General features: G+C 40.1%; 1 protein-coding gene across 1 annotated transcript in view; it reads left to right on the forward strand.

Annotated features, from left to right (window-relative positions):
• LOC140202077 (scavenger receptor cysteine-rich domain-containing protein DMBT1-like) overlaps nucleotides 1-22,895 on the forward strand; it is a 197,903-nt gene that overhangs the window by 7,818 nt on the left and 167,190 nt on the right. The window contains exons 3-7 of the mRNA XM_072266938.1: nucleotides 1,178-1,489; nucleotides 6,595-6,738; nucleotides 8,372-8,686; nucleotides 20,065-20,253; nucleotides 22,458-22,769. Of these exons, the coding sequence (XP_072123039.1) occupies nucleotides 1,178-1,489; nucleotides 6,595-6,738; nucleotides 8,372-8,686; nucleotides 20,065-20,253; nucleotides 22,458-22,769 (1,272 nt within the window). The remainder of the gene's footprint in view (nucleotides 1-1,177; nucleotides 1,490-6,594; nucleotides 6,739-8,371; nucleotides 8,687-20,064; nucleotides 20,254-22,457; nucleotides 22,770-22,895) is intronic.

Here is a 22,895-nt window from a genome sequence, read left to right on the forward strand (position 1 = left end):
TGACACAGAAGTTTGTGGATGGCATCAAAATTGCTGACACGGTGCATTGTTTAGAAATTTGTCCTTCGGTGCATCACGATCTGGATCAGATGGAAAGGTGTGCACAGGACTTGTCGTTCAAGCTTAACTCAGATAGGCACAAAGTGATATATTTTTTAGAATTTAAACCTGCGTAAGACATGCATAGTGAATTAGTAGATCTTGAGAGGTGTTAATGAATAGAGAGAACAAGCAATTGATTCTGTGAAAGTGACAACACAAATGGGGTTGTGAGGAAGCCATCTGGCATACTTTCCCTTATCGGCCGGGGATGTGAGCACTTTGTGGGTCGTCAGATTACTGATGTGCGCGATGTCCGTCCGAATGCACATTTATTGCTGTGTGCAGTTCTGATCTCTATGCTACTGAAAAGACGGTCTTATGCTGGAGAGGGTGCAGAGAAGAATCAGAGGGATTTTTGATAGGACTAGACAGTTTGAGTTATAAGAAATATGGACAAGATGGGACTATTTTTAGCGAAGATTATGGAGATGTTATGTTATAGCGGTTAAAATATAATAGCTGTAGAAATAGGATATTAATAAGTTCAGCAAGTCAGGGAACATTTTCCTCATATTACAGAGCAGGGTTACTCATGGGAAATGGCTTCATTGAACATTAATGAAGTACATTCATATATATTCTTGCAGGGACTCCAGTCATGGGATAGCAGATGATCTGATTTAAAGCAGGGGAACTGGTTTATTTAAGGGTCATTATCTGTCCCCAATTAATTTGGAAAAAGAGAATTGAGGCTGCTGATGGTATGCTGATATCCTGATGTAAAAGTCGGTAAAGTTGACAAGTGGTCAAACTGGCTGAATGCACTTATGACAGAAAGATTGTTCAACTCGGAATCGAGAATAATTCCTCTCATGACTGTAGCGATTGATTTGCAGAGACAGAGCATCAGCTTGTGAAATTTGAGTAAAATCTGATCAGTATGGTGCCAAAATTAATCTACCAGTACCAAATAATTGCGGTGCAGAAAGGAGGAAGGAAAGCATGTCATCTGCATGAGATGAAATTTGAATCCCTATGAATTCGGAATCTGAAATAATCTGAACTCAATTGGATTTGACTGCACGGTGTTATACTTGTCATTATTATGACTGTCATTTCTATCTTTTTATTTCAGGTCACAGAGTTCCAAGATTGGCGTCCGGGCATGAGGAATGCTCAGGAAGACTGGAGATGCAGTTTGGTAAAATCTGGGGAACGGTGTGTGGCCTGCACTGGGACATGGAAGATGCCAATGTGGTGTGCCATCAGCTTCAATGCGGAGTCGCTGTCTCTGTGCTCGGTGGAGCCCATTTTGGAGCGGGGACTGGAACTATACAGAACGGTGTACTTAACTGTCGGGGTAATGAGTCAAACGTTCTGGACTGTCCATTTTCTTCAAGGAATCATGGTTGCAACCACACGAATGATGTCAGTCTAATCTGTTCTGGTGAGTACAAAATCAATATGAAAACCTTGATGGCACTTGTAAATCAAAAACGAGTTATCAAAAATTCTTATCATTGAGGACATCTATATTGTAGTTCCATTCGATGTGATACTGATGTGATAATGATCGACAATTTCGGGATTGAAGGGTGGACCTGAAGAATTTTGCATTGTTTAACATTAATGATTGAGTCCCATTTGGGGTTCTGAATGAGAAATTTAAGAATACATCTATTTGGAAATTTAGATGTGGTGAGGCAGGGCTCAGGCGTCAAAGCACAGCGCATAAATTACGATAGCGTACAGTAATGGAAGTTGGTATATTGTCAAATTATTTCAGCATCAGGGCGCCGATGTTCTATAATCATTAGGGATTTGCCTGAAAAAAAAAAAGAAATAAAACAAGCACGGATGGACGACTGAAAAGATATGGGTGACATAAGCAAATCAGCAAAAATGGTAGATAATATTATTGTCAGTGAAATGGAAGGAAAGGGGTGCAAGTAAATACGTGAAATTAAGAACGCTGAAGTGTGCTATGGCTTTATGGGCTTGCGGGATATGATGTCAGCCCTGCAACACCATTATAATAACACAACAAACTACTGCAAATACAAACGTAAAAATAAGACAATTTCAAGATGTTAACTAATGCTTTTAATCAGAAATTGTATTACACTATACAGGCAACAGATGTCAAACATCTTCAGAAAACATCATTCAAATTAAATCAGAGACCATATAATGACAAAATGAAGAAAATGAAATAGCAGTTGGGAAATCACTACTGACTTAAAACTGTGGTAAATCGCCAACAACAGATGTAAAATAAGCTAAATGCTGAAGTATTCAACAGACTTTGTATTCTTCGCAAGAAAGCGAGTTAACAAGTAACCTGGTTGCCTTTCATCACTGCTGCCGCAATTTTGTATGTTCATGAATGCATTGATGCTTGGATCACGTTGAATAAATTTGACCTTCCTTGGGAAAGGAACTATACATAGAATTTGTAGAAAATTGGGTAGAAAAGTAGAAAGCCTTGGTTTGGGAAAATCTGTCCACTCCAGTGTACAGGAAAATCGTGTTGAGACACACTGTGGCATTGCAATCGGAGTTTCGCGCTTCAGACTTAAGCATAATGCCGTCAACAATGATGAAACAAAGTGGCTAAGAAAACAAAATCAATGACGCAGTCAATACTCAGACAAGAGATGGCTTGTGAGTGCCCTGCAGATTTCGACCAGGACGGGGCACTTTGCTAATTTCATTGAGAATCTTTCTGAACACCTGAAAGGGTCATTGGAATCAAAGAAGATTTTAGCAGAGAAGAGAATAAGTGTACAAATATATCTTAGAAATGATTCAAGAAAATAAAAAGGTCCTGCAAACACAAATCCACATCAATTTAATTTCCAATAAGGTATTGAAAGTAAAAGGCTAAATCTGAATGCATGTTTTGTCTACTAAACTAGGTTGAAATTTAAAGCAAGTACAGTATGTACTATATTATTTGCATATAGAATGCGATCGCATAATAATCAATCCCTGTAACTATAAAAAGTTCTTTGACGTAAGGAAAGTAGTGGGAAAATAAGACTTTGTGGATAGTTTTATTATTGCTATTTGCAATTAAAAAGGCTATGCGAAAGCTTTCAGCACTAGTATAAATAAATAGATAGATACACAGACATTGTTAAGAAAAGCGGTCAATCATACAATCAATAAATTCATACAATCAGGAAAAATGCAATTATCATTGAAAATTTTAATGAACATCCATGGGAGGTAATTCAAAAATGTTACAACAAAGCAGAAACTAAAGAAAATAAATACACATTCTCCGGAAAGATAACGACATGGATTTCTTCCTTTATAATTTGAAGAAGTATAAACAATTTTTCAGTGTTCTACAAATATACACACTTAATTTATCTTACTTCTGGAAAAGGACCATTTAAAAATTCTGGGAGACATTCAATATATTAATTAATATATTTGGTCAATGTATTCATCATATCAACAATTAATATATAGGAGCCTTGAAGTAAATTCTATTAAAACTTCTCCCTTCTTCACAATATGATCTATTTTCTTTGCTTGCCGATATCTCAGATATGGAAATGTTTTATATTCGTCCATTGTTTGTGCTATATCTTGCTACTTGGTTTTGTATTGTACGAGTTTTATTGTACCTTCCTGTGAGCTTTCAAAATTGAACTCTACTCATTTTTTCAAAATGATGTTATATTTGAGAAGACAATAAGACCATAAGAATATTAGCAGAAGTGGGCCATTCATTCCATGGACTGTGCACTGACATTCCATCATGCTTGATCCCGGACCCCATTCAAACCCATACTCCTGCCTTTTCACCATAACCTTTGAGGTCATGACCAATCAATAATCAATCAATTTTTCACGTTAAATATAAATATAGCTGCGGCTTCTACCGTTTTATCTGGCAGAGAATTCCACAATTCACTACTCTCTGGCTTTTTAAAAAAGTACTCCTTACCTCGGTTCGTAAGAGTCACCTCGCAATTTTGAGGCTGTGCCCTCTCAGACTGGACACCACTGCCATAGCAATCATTCTCTCGACATCCATCTTATCGAGTCCTTTCAATATTCTGTAGGTTTCAATAAGAATACCGCCCACCCCGCACCATTTCCACATTCTTCTAAATTCTCGTGAGTACAGATGCTGCCAAATGTTCTTCACACGTTCCCCCCTTCATTCCTGGAATTATCCTCATGAAGCTCCTCTGGACTCACTTTAATAACAACATCCTTTCTGAGATATGGGGCATAAAACTGTTGACAATGCTCCAAATGCGGCCTGACCTGTGCTCCGTAAAGGCTCAGCATTATTTCATTGTTTTTGCATTCTATTCCCCTTGAAATAAATGCCAACATTGCATTTGCCTACTCTACCACATACTCAACCTGTAAATTAACCTTCTGAGATTCTTACAGGAGGACCCCTAAGCTGTACTTCTGTTTCTTTTACCAAAATACAAGAACATGCATTACCCAATACTGTTTTCCATCTCCCACTGTGTGCTCATTCTTCCAGTTTGTCGAAGTCCTTCTGCAACCACGCTGTTTCCTCAGCACTACCTACCACTCCATTTATCTTCGTAACAACTGCATCAATTCCACTATCAAAACCATTGGCAATCGACGTGAAAAGTGACAAATATGGACAGCTTTCTTAATAGATAGAGTCATTCCAAACACACAAAATATCCAGAAATAAATAGGAGAAAAAAAACAACAGGAATATGCTAAATTAAAAGATGGAATTGAAAGTCCATGGAACATTAACAGGATATATTTTGCTCCAATAATAATATCTACAGCTGATGTCATCAGAAAGTTACTATACTGTAGCATTATACAATTGGGTTCACAGAACAATGTGCGTAAAACTTCAGAAATAAGTAGTACTAAACACCACGAGAACAATACGAAAGTTCTTGTAATTGAGAAATGATTGTACTTTGTTATGCCTGTACCTCAGCTTTTACCAGCTTGACCTGAGAGGATAAATATAATGACCTACATTCATTGATACATGGCCAATTTGAAGTTATTCACTCCTTCATCAGGAAAGCTAAAGCAATTAATGCTTTAGTACCATTTTCTTAAGATGTAAACATGATGTTTCGGCTAGTTATAATCAGAACACGAAACAGAAAGAAAGATGCAATAGAACTAATGGAATACAAAACAGAGAGCAGGCTACAATCAACCAACGAATGAATACAACACATGTAAGTCTCTGGATTATCAGCAAGCGAAGAAAATAAATCATAGTGTGATAAAGGGAACGATTCAATGGCATTTACCTCAATGCTTAAGAAAATCATCTAGCTAAGCTCAGCAGTATAAGCATAAAGAGGGCATTGCACATTTTTACATTGCCCATATTAATATACCGTGTTGACATAATATCTTGGTTGGAAACCAATCTGGAAAACTTACAATGAAAAATGAGAACTGAAATGCCAGATTTTAGAAAACACGATACACTCATATGAACCTTTATTATCAATACGTATGACAGCAGCAGGAAGAACAATAACAGCCATGAAATACTGCATAACAATCAGATAAAACTTGAGTCACCAATTCCTTTTGCTACAAAATACAAATTCATTAAATGAAACATGCTGCACTATAAATACAAGCTTAAACCCGTTTTAGAGGCAGAGTCGTATGAATGATATTACGACCGGTCCATTATTACAAGTAGAACAACCGATAATAACCAACTGTATGCAGTATTACAGGATAAATATGAAAGAACCACAGAATTAATAGATATAGCCATTCCTTACTGAAATCAGTAAGTGAAAAACATCAAAAATACACTGAATGAAATGAGAAAATTGAAAGACTTTGGAACACGAATAGGGCAGGTGCTGTCCGAATATTGCACCTCTTATCACCCCAAAGTCACAATGGAGTAACGATAGACAATTATGCTGTCACATCAATATTTATGTATATCTCTAGAAAGGCACAATACTAAGCACCACTGGAATAGTTCCGCAGTTCCTAGCAATTGTGAAATGAGTGTACTTGGCGATGACCGGTCATCAGGATTTACCATCATGAGCTGAAGGAAATTAAATGAGAATAAAGTGAACAGTGTGACATGCAAAGTGGTTAGTGAACGCCACATATCGGCAACTGATTGGTCAACAACATTTCCCATGGAAGATGGTGTTGCTCAGAGAGATTTTATAATTCAATAGAGAAGAATATACATACATATCAAAGATTATGAAATGAGGGACCATTAATTAAAGAAAGTGTGCTGTATAAAATGCATGGAATGAGCCGTGCTTGTCATGGATATGGCCTAATGTTTGCAGCAATGGTCGTTATTGTGTTAAAAATTGGGCATTGGGAATAGATGGTTCAGAGCCAACGAGGTGAAAGACAAGGCTGCATTCAGTGCATTACCTTTCATTCACAGTCACATTTGGAAGGCGGTTCAGTCATGCAGAAGGTGAAACATGAAGTACTTTCTTTGTAGTATTCGTTTCCCCGGCTTTGTTATTGGGAGAAATTAACTGTCTTCAGTTATTACTAAAACAGGGAAGGATGGACCACGACTGGTTGGCGGGGAGAACAGATGCTCTGGCCGTGTGGAAGTCCAGCATGGAGACCAGTGGGGGACACTTTGTGATGAGCACTTCAGCCTGGAAGATGCAAGCGTGGTCTGCGAACAGTTACAGTGCGGTACAGTAAACGCAACTGCCAAGAGTGCTAACTTTGGCAAAGGAATCGGGCCGATGTGGAAGGATAACTACCACTGTCTGGGAAATGAGTCCCGATTAGCTGATTGTTCAGTCTCAGCCTGGGGGGAGATTCGCTGTTCACATGGGAATGACGCCAGTCTTATCTGCACTGGTGAGTCACAGTGAACGTATGACTGTAACAAACTGTTCTTTGGTCGGAGAGATCTTCAGAATGGTAGCCTTTTAAGCAATTGAATATATCTGCCGTTTAGTGGCGACCATGCATGATTGTGATTTCAAGCAGATGGTTGGCGTTCCTTTGTTTCTCAATGATAATCTACGAGGCTATTTCCGTTATATTACGAATAGATGAAACTTTAGTATAGAGTGAATATTTTCTGACATTTAGATGATAATTGCACAAAAGGAAGAAGGATGATGACAATTAATAGAGCAGGATAGTAGCTTTGGCAAGATGCTTGTGATTGATTTTATTGAAAGGGTGGTGACAAGGCAATGTGAAAGGAAGGACTGCATTTAAACTGGCTGAGTAAGAAGGAAACCCGATATTGTTTCGCAGAACATAGAACTCTGCGGCACGGCACTCCCCCTTCGGCCCACGACTTTTTAAACTACTCTAAAATTAGTCTAGTCATTCCTTGTTGCACAAATGTCCATTTTTTTTCTATCATCCGTCTGCCTATTTAAGAGTTTCTTCAATGTCCCTGATGCATCCGCCTCTATATACACCAGTAGCAGGCCGTTCCACGCACACACCACTCTCTGTGTCAAGGATTTAACTGTGATGGCCCCTCTATGCGTTCATCCGACCACAGTAAAATTAGCACAAACACGAGGAGATCTGCAGATGCTGGAAATTCAAGGAACACACACAAATTGCTGGTGGAACGCAGCAAGCCAGAGAGCATCCATAGGAAGAAGCTCCGTCGACGTTTCGGGCTGAGAATCTTCGTCCTGACATAACGTTGACTGTGCTTCTTCCTATGGATGCTGTCTCGCCTGCTGCGTTCCACTGGAATTTTGTGTGTGTGACACTAAAATTAGGCCTTTTTGTATTTGCCATTTCGTCCATTGTGAAAAGTCTCTCTCTACTGACTCTACAGATTGCTCTTGTCATCCTGTACACCTCTATGATTTCACATCTTAATCCACTTGGTTTCAAAGACAAAATCCGTGGCATATTTTTATCCGTGTGAATTTTCCATACAACCCCACCCCACCACTCCAACCCAACACAGGGAGAAGTAGCAAACCTGTTCTGGGATGCTTGACTTTGCAGTTAGGTAACAAAGGAAAGAAACTTCCGCAAGACCCACCCACATCAACACAGAAGAGTTGATGAGATATTAGGATATGTAATACATTCAGCATTTATCAGTTCATTCAAAGTTTAACTAGTCTGCTGCACGTCTTCAATCCATGTTTCTGCAATAAACTACAGAAATAGATATTATAGCTCTAATTTTGACCGATGACGTTTACTGATATTTCTCGCATTCTCAGTAACAAGTGGGAATTCATGTATAAAACATACTTTGCAAGTAATAGCTGAAAATGTGTAGTATACTTTGGATTGATATTAACTTTTTTACCCATTTTTTTCAATATCGTAGATGAAAGTTGGCCCTTGAGACTGAACGATGGGGGAAGCTGCTGCGATGGCCAAGTGGAGGTGTATGATAATGGTACCTGGCATAGACTGCATGATAAATTTTGGACTATCAATGAAACAAACGTTGTCTGCAGACAACTGCATTGCGGTTCTGCGATAACTGCCTACAACTTATCGAAGTATAGAGGGAATGAACGGCCCGTGTTGGTGACGGACATTCAATGTGAAGGAAATGAGTCGCACCTCCGAAACTGCAAGAGTTCAATGTCGAAACAATCTTCTTCTGACATCACGGGTGTTGGTGTCCTGTGTTCAGGTGAATATTGTTAAACGGTGGCAATGAAAATATCTAAACTGATGTCGCGATTAATAATAAGTTGAGAAATCAGAGTCATTGACTCATACAAATATATATTTGGCTAGCTGCTCATGTGGGCTGTGACAATCAACTCCCCTTTTTCAGGATTTCCATTTTATACTACAGCTACACTGTACTACACAACCACAAATCCATCTGGAGCACTGCCCCAAAGGCTCTACAATTTATTTGGATATCAGAGGGAATTTACAAGACACAACGTTGGTCAGTGAATGAAAACCTAAATACAGTTGAAAGCCACATGTTTGGGGCAAGAAAATGCAAAAAATCGTATAGATTTCGCATTGAATCTACTTCACATGTGCCGAACGTGTGTGCCCTGCAGTGCGACTGAATGAGGGAAACTAGATTAATCCGTTACCATGGATGTAATCAGCCATTGCTATGAGATTTATCTTCTCTATCACAGGGCTTGCAAGCAAGGTCTTATTTTGTTATGTCGAAATCATAGGAACTATACCTTGAAATTGAAAGCGGAAATCAAGCCTTTAAGTGAGCATGGATGGAATTCAGATATGTGAGTTTGCTAAGTGGTGGTGAGAGGAGGAAACATTGTGAACTTTAGAGAACTGTTGATTATTCACTATTACGACTGCTGAAATATCAGAGTCAGGCTAATGCATGTTGGAATTCGCTGGAATACTGTACGTCAAAATATGACAAATTTTCAAAATAGTGAAGCACGGTAAATCTCTGATGAGTTGTCTATACAAGGGAGTCGGCCAGGTTTCGGATTGATGCAGGGAGAGTGTTGGGTGAAGAAGTTGCTCAACCATCAGGCAAGGGAAAGAAAACTCAGATATTGAAGTCAGACAAGTAAATATAGCAAATGAGTTTCAAAATCAGATGATCCGAGTAAGGAGCAACAGAATGCGATGCTACTGAGGGACAGGATCATTTGCGATCTGATATATAATGGATTAGGTAATCAGATAAAGGGGCAAATGTGATGCTAAGCGTTATCACATTTTATCCAATAATTGGTCCTGGATCTGCTGGCGAAGCACTGCACTGAGTTTAGGATATCTGTGTCCGTGTGCACTAATGTTTTCACATGAACATTTTTTTTTCGTGCGTCAATGTGTATCACAGGCAGCATTGGAACGTATTCACATTGTCGTATTAATCCTGAACCAAAATGAGTGGTTTGATAAATTCTGGTTTGTCTGGACATACAGATCTTCATCGGCTACACAAACTGAAAACTCAGGCAAGGGGATGGGAACCGAAGTGAAGAGGCAGAGGATGAGGCTGTTGGTGCACAAATAGTGACAGCATGTAGGGAGTTTATGAGAAAGGATAGGCAGATGATAGAGCAAAGAAACACTCATCCAAGTGGTTTGAGATGTTTCCATTTTAATGCAAGGCATATAATATGCAAGGTGGATGAATTTAGAGCGTTGATCAATACGTGGAACTATGATTTTGTGGACATGAGAGAGACTTGGATGTCCCAGGGGCAGGAATGTCTGCTGAGTGTGCCAGGCTTTAGGTGTTTCAAGAAAAGACAGCGGGGGGCAAAAGCGGTAGGGGAGAGGCACTGCTAATCAAGGATAGTATCACGACTGCAGAAAAGGAGAGGTCATGGAGAGATTGCATACTGAGTCATTGTGGGTCAAATACAGTAACAGGAATGGGGTAATAACTTTACTGGGTGTTTCTGTTTGATAGAACCCCCACGCCCAATAGACACAGAGACATCGAGGAGCAGATAGGGAGGTAGTTTATGGAATGGTGCAGTAATAATAGGGTTGTTGCGAATGGTGATTTTAACTCTCCTAGTATTGATTGGCATCTCCTGAGAACAAGGGGTTTAGACAGAGTGGAGGCAACATTCACAACACGCAGGAGGAACTCAGCAGGTGGGGCAGCATCTGTGGAAACGATGAGTCGATGTTTGTGAAGGTTGCTCTGATCCCAGCATCTGCAGATTATTTTGTGTTTAGACACGGTGGAGTGTGTTAGCTGTGTTCAGGAAGGTTTTCTGACGAAATATGTAGATAGTCCAACTAGAACAGAGGCTGTACCAGATGTGATATTCGAAAATTAACAAGGTCAAGTGTCAGATTATCGGTGGGAGAGCATTTTGGAGGTAGTGATCACAACTCGATTTCCTTTACCATGATGCTGGAAAAGGATAGAAGCAGAAAATCTAGGAAAACGTTTAATTGGGATAGGAGTAAATATGATGCTCTTATGCAGGAACGTGGTAAAATAAATTGGGAGGAGATGTTCTCAGGAAAAAGCACGAAAGACGTGTAACAATTATTGAGGGAACTTTTGCATGGCCTTCTGTATAGGTATGTTACATTGAGGCACGGAAAGGATGGTAGGGTAAAAGAACTATGGTCTACAAAGGATGTAGAAAATCTAGTTAAGAAGATCAGAAAAGCTAACAAAAGTTTCAAGAAACTGGGGACTGTTAGAACTGTAGAAAATTACAAGGGTGCCAGGAAGGAGCTCAGGAGTGAAATTAGGAGAGCTGGAAGGGGCCATGAGAAGGCCTTGTCGAGCAGGATTAAGCAAAACCCCAAGGAATTCTACAGTTATGTGAAAAGCAAGAGGATCAGCCGGTAAAAATAGGACCAATCAAGAGCGATTGTGAAATATGTACATGGAGCTGGAGGAGGTAGTGTCGGTAGTTACTGAATACTGTATTCACCAGTGAAAAGGACCTTGGCAATTATGCAGATGACTTGCAGCGGATGGAAACCCTTGATTGTACACATATTAAGAAAGGGGTTGTGCCGGACCTTATGAAATGTTTTAAGCTAGATAAGTCACATGGTACTTAAGGTGTTATATCTAAATGCGCATAGTATAAGAACTACGGGGAAGATCTTGTTGCAAAACTACAGATTTCCAGTTACGTTGTTGTGGCCATCACTGGATCGAGGCTGAAGGATGGTTGCAGTTTGCATTAATGTCCAAGGTTACACGTTATGTCGGAGAAATAGAAAGGTAGGCAGAGGGGCTGGTGTGGCTTTCCTGGTAAAGAGTGGCAACAAATCAGTAAAAAGACAGAGGATGTTGAATCCTTGCGGGTTGAGTTAGGAAACTGCAAGGGTAAAAGGATGTTGAAAACATTTATATACAGGCCTCCCAGCAGTGGCTGGGTGGTGGACCACAGGTTACAACAGGATAAAGAAAAGGTGAGTCAAAAGGGCAATATTATGACAGTCATGGGAGATTTTAACATGTAGGTCGATTGGGAAAATCAAGTGGGTAATGAATGTCAAGAGTGTGAGTTTGCTGAATGCCGAAGAAATAGCTTTTTAGAGCGGTTTATTATTGAGCCAACCAAGGGATCAGCTATACTGGATTGGGTGTTATGTAATGAACCAGAGGCATTTAGAAAGCTTAAGATAAAAGGACCGCTAGGAACTAGTTATCCCAATATGATAGACATCAGCTTAAAATTTGGTGGTGAGATTGTAAAATCCGATGTAGCAGTATTTCAGTGGAGTAAATGAAATTGCAGTGGTATGAGAGAGCAGTTGGCCAAAGTAAACTGGAAGGAGCTGCTGGCAGGATGTCAGCAGAACCACAATGGCGTGTGTATCTGGGAACAAAGATGAGAAGATGCCGGACAATTATATTCCAAAATTGAAAAAAAAAAATACTCATATAAAATAGTACAACCATGGCCGACAAGGGAATTGAAAACTATTGTAAAAGCAAAAGAAAGGAGATACAACAAAGCACAAATTAGTGGGAAGATGGAGGATTGGGAAGTTTTTAAAAAGCTACAAAGAGCAACAAAAAATTATTAGAAGGGAAAAGATGGAATTTGAAATCAAGCTCGCAAATAATATCAACGTTTTTTTTCAAGTATGTTGGAAGTAAAAGAAATGAGAGTGGGTTTAGGACCACTAGGAAATGAGGCAGGAGACATTACAACAGGGAACAAGGTGATGGATGATGACCTAAATGAGTATTTTGCATCAGTCTTCATTGTGGAAGACACTAGCAGTATGCCTGAAGTAGTTGTGTGTGAACGAAGTGAAGTTGGTGCAGTTACTATTACAAGACAGAAGGTACTCAAAAAGCTGAAAGACCTAATAGTGCATGAGTCACTCGGACCAGATAAACTGCATCCAAGTGTTCTGAAAGAGGTAGCGTTAGATATTGTGGTGGCATTAGAAATTATCTCTTAGAAATCATTGGTCTTTGGCATGGCGGCAGAGGAATGGAAAACTGCTAAAGTCACTCCACTCTTCAAGAAAGGAAGAAGGCAGCAGAAAGGAAATGATAGACCAGTTAGCCTGATCTCAGTGGCTGGGAAGATGTTAGATTAGATTATGAGGACATGCAGTCCTCTTTTATTGTCGTTTAATAATGCATGCATTAAGAAATGATACAATATTCCTCCAGTGTGATATACAGAAACACAGGACAGACCAAGACTGAAAAACTAACAAAAAAACACATAATTATAACATATAGTTACAACAGTGCAACAATACCATAACTTGATGAAGAACAGGCCATGGCACAGTAAAAAAGTTCAAAGCATCTCGAAAGTCCCGCATCTCACACAGATGGGAGAAGGAGGAAAACTCTCCCTGCCATGCCTGACCACAGTCCGACTCTGAGTCGTCAAAAAACTTAGAGCTCTGATCAGCCCTCCAACACCGATTACCAAACACCATCTCCGCCGAACGCTTCGACTCCAGCCTCGGTCGTCAGCAGCAGACAAAGCCAGGGATTTTGGGACCTACCCTCCAGAGATTCTTGATCACACAGTAGTAGTGGCAGCGAACCAGACATTTCAGAAATTTCTCTGGATGTTCCTCTGTGCTTCTCACGTCTGTATCCATCAAATCAGAATTGTGCAGGGTGTCCTCATTACAAATAGGATATCATTGTCACCGGAGAGCTGCGTGCAGCCTCGCTCCACCACCTTCTCTTCCCGCCTCATAACAATTGTTAAAGTCAGTTGTTAAGGATGAGGTGATGTAGTACTTCGTGACACAAGGACAAGATAGTACAAAGTCAGCATAATTTCCTTCAGGGATAATACTGCCTGATGAACTTATTGAAATTCTTTCAAGTGATTACAAGTAGGATAGACAAAGGGGATACAGTGGATGTTGTATATTTGGCTTTCAGATGGCTTTTGACAAGGTGCCATAAATGAGGCTGTTTACCAAGTTAAGAACCCATTGTATTACAGGAAAGATACTAACATGGTTAGAACATTAGCTGATTGGTAAGAAACAGCGAGTGTGATAATAAGGATCCTTTTCTGGTTGGCTTCCTGTGACTAGTGGTGTTTCACAGGGGTTGGTTTTGGGACCACTTCTTTTTTGCAGTATATGCATGATTTAGATGAGGGAATAGATGGCTTGGTTGCCAAGTTTGCAGATGATACAAAGATTGGTGGAGGGCAGGTAGTGTTGAGGAAACAAGTCGAATGCAGAAGGACTTCGACAGCTTAGGAGAATGGGCAAGAAAGTAGCAAATGAAATACAATGTTGGAATATGCACATTGGCAGTAGAAATATATGTGCGGACTATTTTCTAAATGGGGTGGAAATCCAGTATTCTGACATGCGGAAGGACATGGGAGACCTTGTGCAGAACACCTTGAAGGTTAACTTGCAGTTTGAGTCAGTGGTGAGGAAGGCAAATGTCATGTTGGCAATCATTCCAAGCTGTCTAGAGTACAAGAGCAAGGATGTGTTGCTGAGGCTTCATAAGGCACTGGTGAGGTCTAACCTTGAGTACTGTGAACTGTTTTGGGCCCTTCATCTTGGAAAACTGTGCTGACATTGAGGGGGGTCCAGAGGAAGATCTCAATTATGATTCCAGGTAAAAAAGGTTATCATATGAGAAATGTTTGATGACTCTCGATCTGTACTCGCTCGAATTCAGAAGGATGAGGGGGGATCACATTGAAACCTTTGAAATGTTGAAAGGCCTAGACAGAGTAGCTGTGGAAAGGAGGTTCCCCATGGTGGGAGAGTCCAGGACAAGAGTGCACCTCCTGAGGATAGAAGGACCCCCTTTCAAAACAGAGATGCGGAGAAATTTCTTGAGCCAAATTGTGGTGAATGTGTGGAATTTGTTGCCACATGCTGCTCCGGAGGCCAAGTCATTCAGTGTATTTAACGCAGATATTGATAGATTATTGATTGGACATGCAATCAACGGTTACGGGGAGAAGGCCAGGAACTGGGGTTGAGGAGGAGAAAAAATGATTCTGCTACTATATCTTATGGGCTTATGGCATGAACGAGATAATACCCAGGCTTTTTGTGCAGCAGTGCCGGAGCTTCTGGCAATGATCATTGCATCATCAATAGGGACGGGAGAAGAGCCAAATGATTAGAAGGTTACAAACATTGTTCCCTTGTTCAATAAAGTGAGTAGAGATAATCCAGGAAATTATAGACCAGTGCTTCTTACTTCAGTCTGGACAAGTTATTGGAGAAGATCCTGACAGGCAAACCTATGAGCATTTGGAGAGAAATAATCTGATTAAGGATAGTCAGCAAGGCTTTTTATAGGGCAGATCATGTCTTAGGAGCCTGAGTGAATGTGGACGTAACAATATACATTGGTGAGGTAGAGCAATGGGTGTTGTGTATATGGATTTAGTAAGACATTTGATAAGGTTCCCCATGGGAGGCTCATTCAGAAAGTAATGAGACATGGGATCCAAGGGGATATTGCTTTGTGGATCCAGAAATGGCTTGCCCAGAGAAGGCAAAGGGTGGTTGTAGCTAGTTCGCTTTCTGCATGGAGAATGGTGCCAGTGGTGTTCCGCAGTAATTGGTTTGTTACTCCTCCCCTTTGTGATTTTTATAAATGACCTATTTGAGGAAGTAGAAGTGTGAGTTAGCAGGTTTGCTGATGACACACAAGTTGGGAGTGTTGTGGATAGTCTTGAGGGTTGTCAGAGGTTAGAGCGTGACATTGATAGGATGCAGAACAGGGCTGAGTAAAGACAGATAGACTTTAACTCAAATAACTGTGAAGTAGTTCAAATTGTAGGTCAAATTTGAGGGCAGAATATAGTATTAATGGTAAGTCTCTTAACAGTGTGATGGAATAGAGAGGTCTTGGGCTCTGTGTCCATAGGACACTCAAAGCTGCTGCGTAGGTGGACAGTGCTGTTTAGACAACCTATTGTGTGTTGCCTGAAGCAACCGTGGGATTGAGTTCAAAAACCGTGAAGTAATGTTACAGATATATAAAAGCTTAGAGTGTTCTGTTCAGTCTCATCACCTAACTACAGGAAGGATGTGGATACTACAGAGAGTGTGCAACAGATATTTACAAGGATTTTGCCAGGATTGCAGAGAATCTCTTATGAGAATAACTTGAACAAGGAGCCTTTTCTCCTTGGATCGACGGAGGGTTTGAGGTGACCCCATTGAAGCGTATGAGATAATGAGAAGCATTGATCGTGTGGATAGCCAGAGTCTTTTTCCCAGGGCTGAAATGGATACATGATGGGATATAGTTTTACGGTGCTTGGAAGTAGGTAGAATGGGGATGTCAGAGGTAAGTTTATCACACAGAAAGTGGTGGCGCGTGGAATGCACTGCCAGTGACGGTGGTAGAGGTGGATACAATAGGGTCTTTTAAAAAAAACTCCTAGACAAGTACATGGAGCTTAGAAAAATAGAGGGCTATGAATTCTTAGCAATTTCTCGAGCAGATTACATGGTCAGCACAACATTGTGGGCCGAAGACCTTGCAATGTGCTGCAGTTTCTGTGCTTCCATGTAACTTTTAAACTCTTCTGTTTGATATCTGAACAACTCGATCTACAAGGTCCGACTTAGTCCAGGTTTCGGTGTCATCATTATTGCAGTTGGACTCGGTCTACATGACACAGACATCAGCATCCCCGAGCTGCCGTATCTCTACCTGCTCCTCCTTCTCCCACATTCGTATGAAGTACTGCATACCGAACTGGATCAGGTCTGCCGGCCGGTACCCCAGCATCTCCATGCTGAAGGCTGCAACATGTCGGTGAGACCAGAGAGGATCCTGGTATTCATCCTAGCTCATTAGCTAGGATGGTGATCAGGTGATCAGGTGATCAGAACGTTGATGAGATAAGACATTTATGAGTGTTGATTTGCAGTATTATGTACATTTCTGGTCACCTGCTTGCAGGAATTATATTAACAAGACTATATGAATGCAGAGAAAATTTCCAATAACGTTGCCAAGACTTGAGGAGTTTTAGGGAAATGTTGAATATGTTAGAACTTCAGGATTTAGAGCTCTGGACAATGGCAATAAATTTTATAAAACCAAACAAATTTATGAATGCAAGCAGTATGTTCCCACTGAAATTTTGTGAGACTAAAACTATATGCAAAAGATTATCGGTAAAATAGTGAAATATCTAAGCGGACTTGGAGGGGTATCTTTTTCGCTGATGAAGGGACTGACACTGTGAAAAAAAGCTGTCCATCGTGGACTGGGATTCGATTGAAGCATTTAAGAGAAATCTGAATACATATTTCGACGGGAGGGATATGGAGGACGATTGGTCCAAATACAATTCGCTGTAACCTAAGATAATAATAGTTAGGCTACTATTAGGTGGGATGAAGAGACTCTTTCTATGCTATGGATCTCTGTGAGCCTTTGACTCTAATAGATCGAGCAGAGTGTGCAAGTTGTGTCAGAACTGAGAATGTCGATATCATTGTTCCTCGGGGAACAATGAGAACACCTGCATAAATGTGTCGGATTTGTACAATGTTCACTCTGTAAAGTTTGCTTATTTGAACTAGTGACTAAGAAGGTAAAAGTTTAAAATTTATATTTCAACAACTTCTTCATAACAGTGGAATAAATCTGTGCAATACCTCTTTTCCCAAGTAGTCCAATAACAATCTGTACTAATTGGCTGTACTGATTGAAATTTTCTTGGAGATGTAAAATGTCATGACTTATTCAAACATAGAATATCCAGTGGGAGCCAACGATGGTCATTGTAGTTTAATTTTCACTGATAAGAATCATAAATCAATTGACATGGCTAAAAGATATGGGACAGTGAACTATTGTGGGGCTCAAATAAGTTCGTCTATAGTAAGGCAGTAATGCCTGGATTTCACTGATACACAGGGTGAAGGAGTCAGAGCGAATAGATATATTTATCGTGAAGTACCTAAGTGTTTCATGTGGAGGTAATTAGATGTTTTAACTGAGGGTTGAAGAGAACAGGAACGGAAGAAGTGTGGCGGCTTGCACAGATTAGCCATCAAAGTGTTTTGTAGAGGAGCAGACTTGAGGTGCAAGGTGAAATAAATTTACACCTGTTTAATTGTGCATTGTGTTCTTAATGGACTTATTTAATGATGTCAAAATAGAGAAAATGTGGGCATCTTAAATCAGTGCATTCTACATTTATTTTACATAAATATGAAGGATGATGGCAATTAAAGTGAAGGCCTCACACTGAAAGAGTCCTTGGTTGGTAGAATTTCAATGTATTCGCTGCTTCCACGCGGTCTTTCCAGATCACAGTCCTTGCTTTTCTGCGCAATACATAGCAACGGCATCCAGATACACAGAATAATTCACAATTATAATCCGCCCCTCGTGCAAAGAAGCAAGAATAGAATGGAGGAATGGTCAAGTTCATAGCAGTGTGAGACAGAAAACAGAGTGAGAGTGGGGTGAGCACAGGTGGATTCGTTTCTGTGAGCACTGTCATGGCAGGGTGAATACGAATTTTGCATATTGTATCATCACAGTGCTTATCACCCCATGATGAAGAAACAAACAAAAAGCAATCCATAAATCTGAACGTATCATGTTGAACTCGCTATTTATGGTCTTCAGTCGGAATGCTTTCTGTGCTAATGGAACATTCCCGTACTGTAGAACAGTAGATTTCTTTTGAATAGATTCCTGCAACAGAATTTAAATCAGAATCTTTGGAAATTCATTCATGCATGGCTGTACAGTAATTTGACATTGTGCAGTCCAGAATCTGAACAGAGGTGATGACAGAAGAGATGGTGGGGTGGAGGGGGTAGATCTGATATTTAAACTTAGAACTATTCTTCATACCATTTTGCAGGGAAAAAGTAATTCTGCACAATATTTCCAAATGCAGCTTCGTGAAATCTCAGTGTAACTGCTGGAAATATTAAGATTTCCAAAGAAGGTGAACACAATTGTAAGCACTAGTCGTTGGGAAAGATAATTATGTTTACCTGTTGTTCCAATTATAAATAAATACTGCATCTGAGGAAGAGTCAGGTGAAGTAGTTTGCGATGATTTGGTCATTCAAAGGTGACATTCATCTGCCAGTCCATTTCTCCTGAAGTGTGATCAACAGCTTAGCTTCTGACAATCAAACATGCATTTTGTAACACCCAATATCCATATGTTGCTGTTGCGCTGTTGTTTGATGTGAATTATCTTCAGTGGGAATGGCACCCATTCACTTTCATGAATCTACTGCTGCTACTACGTCGACTCAGGCCTAGGGGGCCTACATAAATCAGTAGATTTTAAATGAATGCCCTATTAGTACAATCAATGAGACACGCCGGTAGAAAAGTGTAGAAGACAAAAGTTGCATCGACATCCACAAAATAATATCGTCACATTTTAAATGTGGACGAAACTCGTGTGACTTTGAGGATGACATACAGAGGAAGGCACAGCTACGTGTTCATCAGTTCCGTATCAGTTGCTGGCCAGTTAGATCATCCCACATTCTCACGTTGTCCCAAAAGTCACTATAATTGGGTAGCTGGAGGGTTTCGACTCCGTGACAGTGTAAGAAAATCACTTCCGGACGATCTGATCCACTGATCTTCCTGCTGCCCAGGAAGGGGACCACATCCTTCAAGATGCAAGGAATCCCTTGAGTAGGTGAACATGCTACAGACAGTGAAAATATCCAGCAAAAAGATATGAAGCCCGAGAGCAGCATGGCCAATGCTTGATACCCTGATTGATGTATCGTCCTGAATACAGTGCTGTTGCCAACGAAAACCGCACCTGGAAAATTCAATGTCTGCCTTTTTTTTTGTGAGGTACAAAGGTGGCCTGCGATTACCTGCTTCAGATATAAATCAGTGTCTGGTCTCCTGCCTTTAAAGAAAGCTCAACCGCGCTGTATGACATACTTGATTCTCCCAACCTTTTTGTTGCTTTTGCCTTTAAAAAATGATGCTTGCGTATCAGTAGCATTAAATAATGGGTGATATCATTGTGCAATTATTTTCAAAATATAATTACTGAAAACGTTGCAGAAATGCGAACGATGTGATTAGATGAATTTATTCTGGAAAGAATAATCTCAAATATTTCTGTTTAACAGGCCACTTGCAATTAAGGCTGTCCGGAAGTGATGATGCATGTGCTGGAAGACTGGAGATGTATTATGACGGATCCTGGGGAACAGTTTGTGATGACTCCTGGGATCTGGTTGATGCTAATGTGGTCTGCAAGCAACTGGGTTGTGGATATGCTTTGGAGGATAAAACAATTCTTGATTACTGTGGTCAAGGTACTGGAGTAGTTTGGTTGGATGAAGTAAATTGTTCGGGTAATGAATCACATCTTTGGGAATGTTCTTCAGCTCCATGGGGCCAACATGACTGCACCCATAAAGAAGATGTGACAGTTAAGTGTTCCGGTAAGGCTATTTCCCATTTGCTGATCTTCTGCCGTATGGTGTGGGAGATTTCAGTTTGAAGATGTGTGAAAGAATTTATGGCACCCAGACGGAGTATTAGCAAGGCATTGTCTGTGTAATGTTTCCTTCTGCATCTAGGTACAAAAACAATTAATATTTTGCGTCTAAGTGCCTTCATCAATAGAGAAGGGACATACAGTTTTGAGTAGCAAAGAAGATAAAGGGGTTGGTGTTTGGAGCAATGGCAACCCACTGATAGCGTGAAGACGTATCAATTAATATAGCATCTTCGAGTAACCAGAATCGGATTATGCCATGTTCTTTTACCTGATGTGTTGCCTATGGTAAGATTGTGAGCTATAGACACCCGGCAAGTATATATTATGCCTTGTAATGTGGAGGGCGTTTGGAGCAGCCAGAGCAAACCAGGTGGTCACGAGGAGAACGTACAAAATTCTCAAAGACAGCGGTGATATTGTTTATTGTTTGCTGGTTCGGAAAAAGTGTTACACTAATTGCTCCGATACTAAATTTTAAAAACGGAACAAACACAGGAAACATAAAGGATCAGTTCTTATAGTTAGATGCCAACATGTAAATACCTAACTCTAGACACTATAATGTTGATTCTTGAACAATATATGAAATTTCAAATAAAGTTAAGGCTTTGTTTCTCCGTCTTCTGTTGCATTTGATTGTTCAACTAAAGGACGGCACGGGGTCCAAAAAATGAGTTGGATCAGATTGGCGATGTTAATAAGGAACTAAAAGCTCACCTTAGCGACAGATTTACGAATTGAATGTAGATGCTGATCAGAGCGAACAAGCTGCTAACACGAGACCAAATAGTGAACACAGACAATAATATCTGCAAGACATACAGAATCCAAGAAGTATAGAAGAATCTTTGCTTAAAATTTGGAGACGGTTTGAGTCCTTGACAGAGGAAAGATAATAGTCACAGCTCATGCCCTGCATTAGAAAGTGATCTGCAATTTAATAGACGGGGTCTGGGGATTGGACAAATGATACACTGAGGGAGCGATTCGATGTAAAGCTGTACCATTGATAGTTATTTATAAACTTCTCCATGGAACTTTATTGTTTATTTCCGTCCATTCATTTCTCGCTCTCACCTCACTTACCTTAACATATTCGAACAAAAATAAAACAAAATCTTGTTCCTCATCTTCCAGGAAACCACTACAGGAAACTCAGAATTTATTCAGTGCATAAACCTTCACAATTCCCAGATAACCTAACACAATGTCACCAACATTGCCGTCTCCATATTCCGCAATTTTGTTGGAATACTTCTCTATCTTATTCCTGATTTGATTATCCTTCCATACGTTCAACTCTCTTATGAGTGTTTCCTGGAATTTATATTTTGTTATGTATTGTTGATACATATCACATGTAATTTTCTGTTTTACAAAAGCAATTTAAGTTTGTTGCTGTATGGAAACAATGTGACGAACTTTGCATTAATTGTCCTGTTCTCAGAACACAAAGAAATATGCCTGATGAATGGAGAGCGGCGATGTGAAGGCAGAGTGGAAGTGCGGTACAATGGGACGTGGGGAACAGTTTGTTCCGAGACACTGGATAAAAATGCTGCGAATTTGATCTGTAAACAAATGAAATGCGGACCCCTGATATCTATTAAACATGACTCCAGAACATATGGAAAGGGATCTGGTCTAATATGGCTGGATGAGCTAAAATGTTCTTCGTACGAGTCCTCCTTTTGGCAGTGTCGTGCTGACCCATGGGGGAAACACAACTGTGACCACAGGGAGGATGCAGGAGTTGTATGTGAAGGTAACAGAAGAAATCCATTACCTGATAATTTGCATTTTAAACGCAGATGTTAAAAATAAACAGGCAATATTTTCTCTCTCATCATCAGAAGCAAGAATACCAGAGGGTTGCAGCGTAAAGTCCTGCGATTCAAAAAATGTACCTGGTTCTCAAGGTTAGCAGCTGTTCCATGCTACAAGTTACATTATCAGAGTAAAGTTAGTTTCAAAGTTGTGATTGATACATTATAATTCTTCTCTTATTTCACTCAGAATTGCAGTTGCGTCTTTTTGGCAGCAATGCCAATTGTTCAGGAAGGTTGGAGATATTTTTCAATAATACCTGGGGAACTGTATGTGATGATTCCTGGGATCTGGCCGATGCCAGTGTTGTCTGCAGGGATTTGGACTGTGGCCCTGCCCTTTGGACACAAGCGCCGGATGAAATTATTCAGAGCGTCGGTGATATCTGGCTGGATGAAGTGAAATGCAAAGGGAGTGAATCTCTTTTGTCCAGTTGTCCTTCCTCTCCACTCGGTCAACATGACTGTGATCACAAGGAAGATGTCTTTGTTGTTTGTTCTGGTAGGTATTATTGTGCAAATTTTATGTTCTATTCAACTGATTTGTTGAATTCGGAATTAGGAACCACTGAAAAATAAAATGCTAAAAAATTGTCCAATAATTGTCTTCACAGCCATGCCCAGACGT

Source organism: Mobula birostris, chromosome 8, assembly GCF_030028105.1.
Source record: "Mobula birostris isolate sMobBir1 chromosome 8, sMobBir1.hap1, whole genome shotgun sequence".
Taxonomy (NCBI): Eukaryota; Metazoa; Chordata; class Chondrichthyes; order Myliobatiformes; family Myliobatidae; genus Mobula; species Mobula birostris.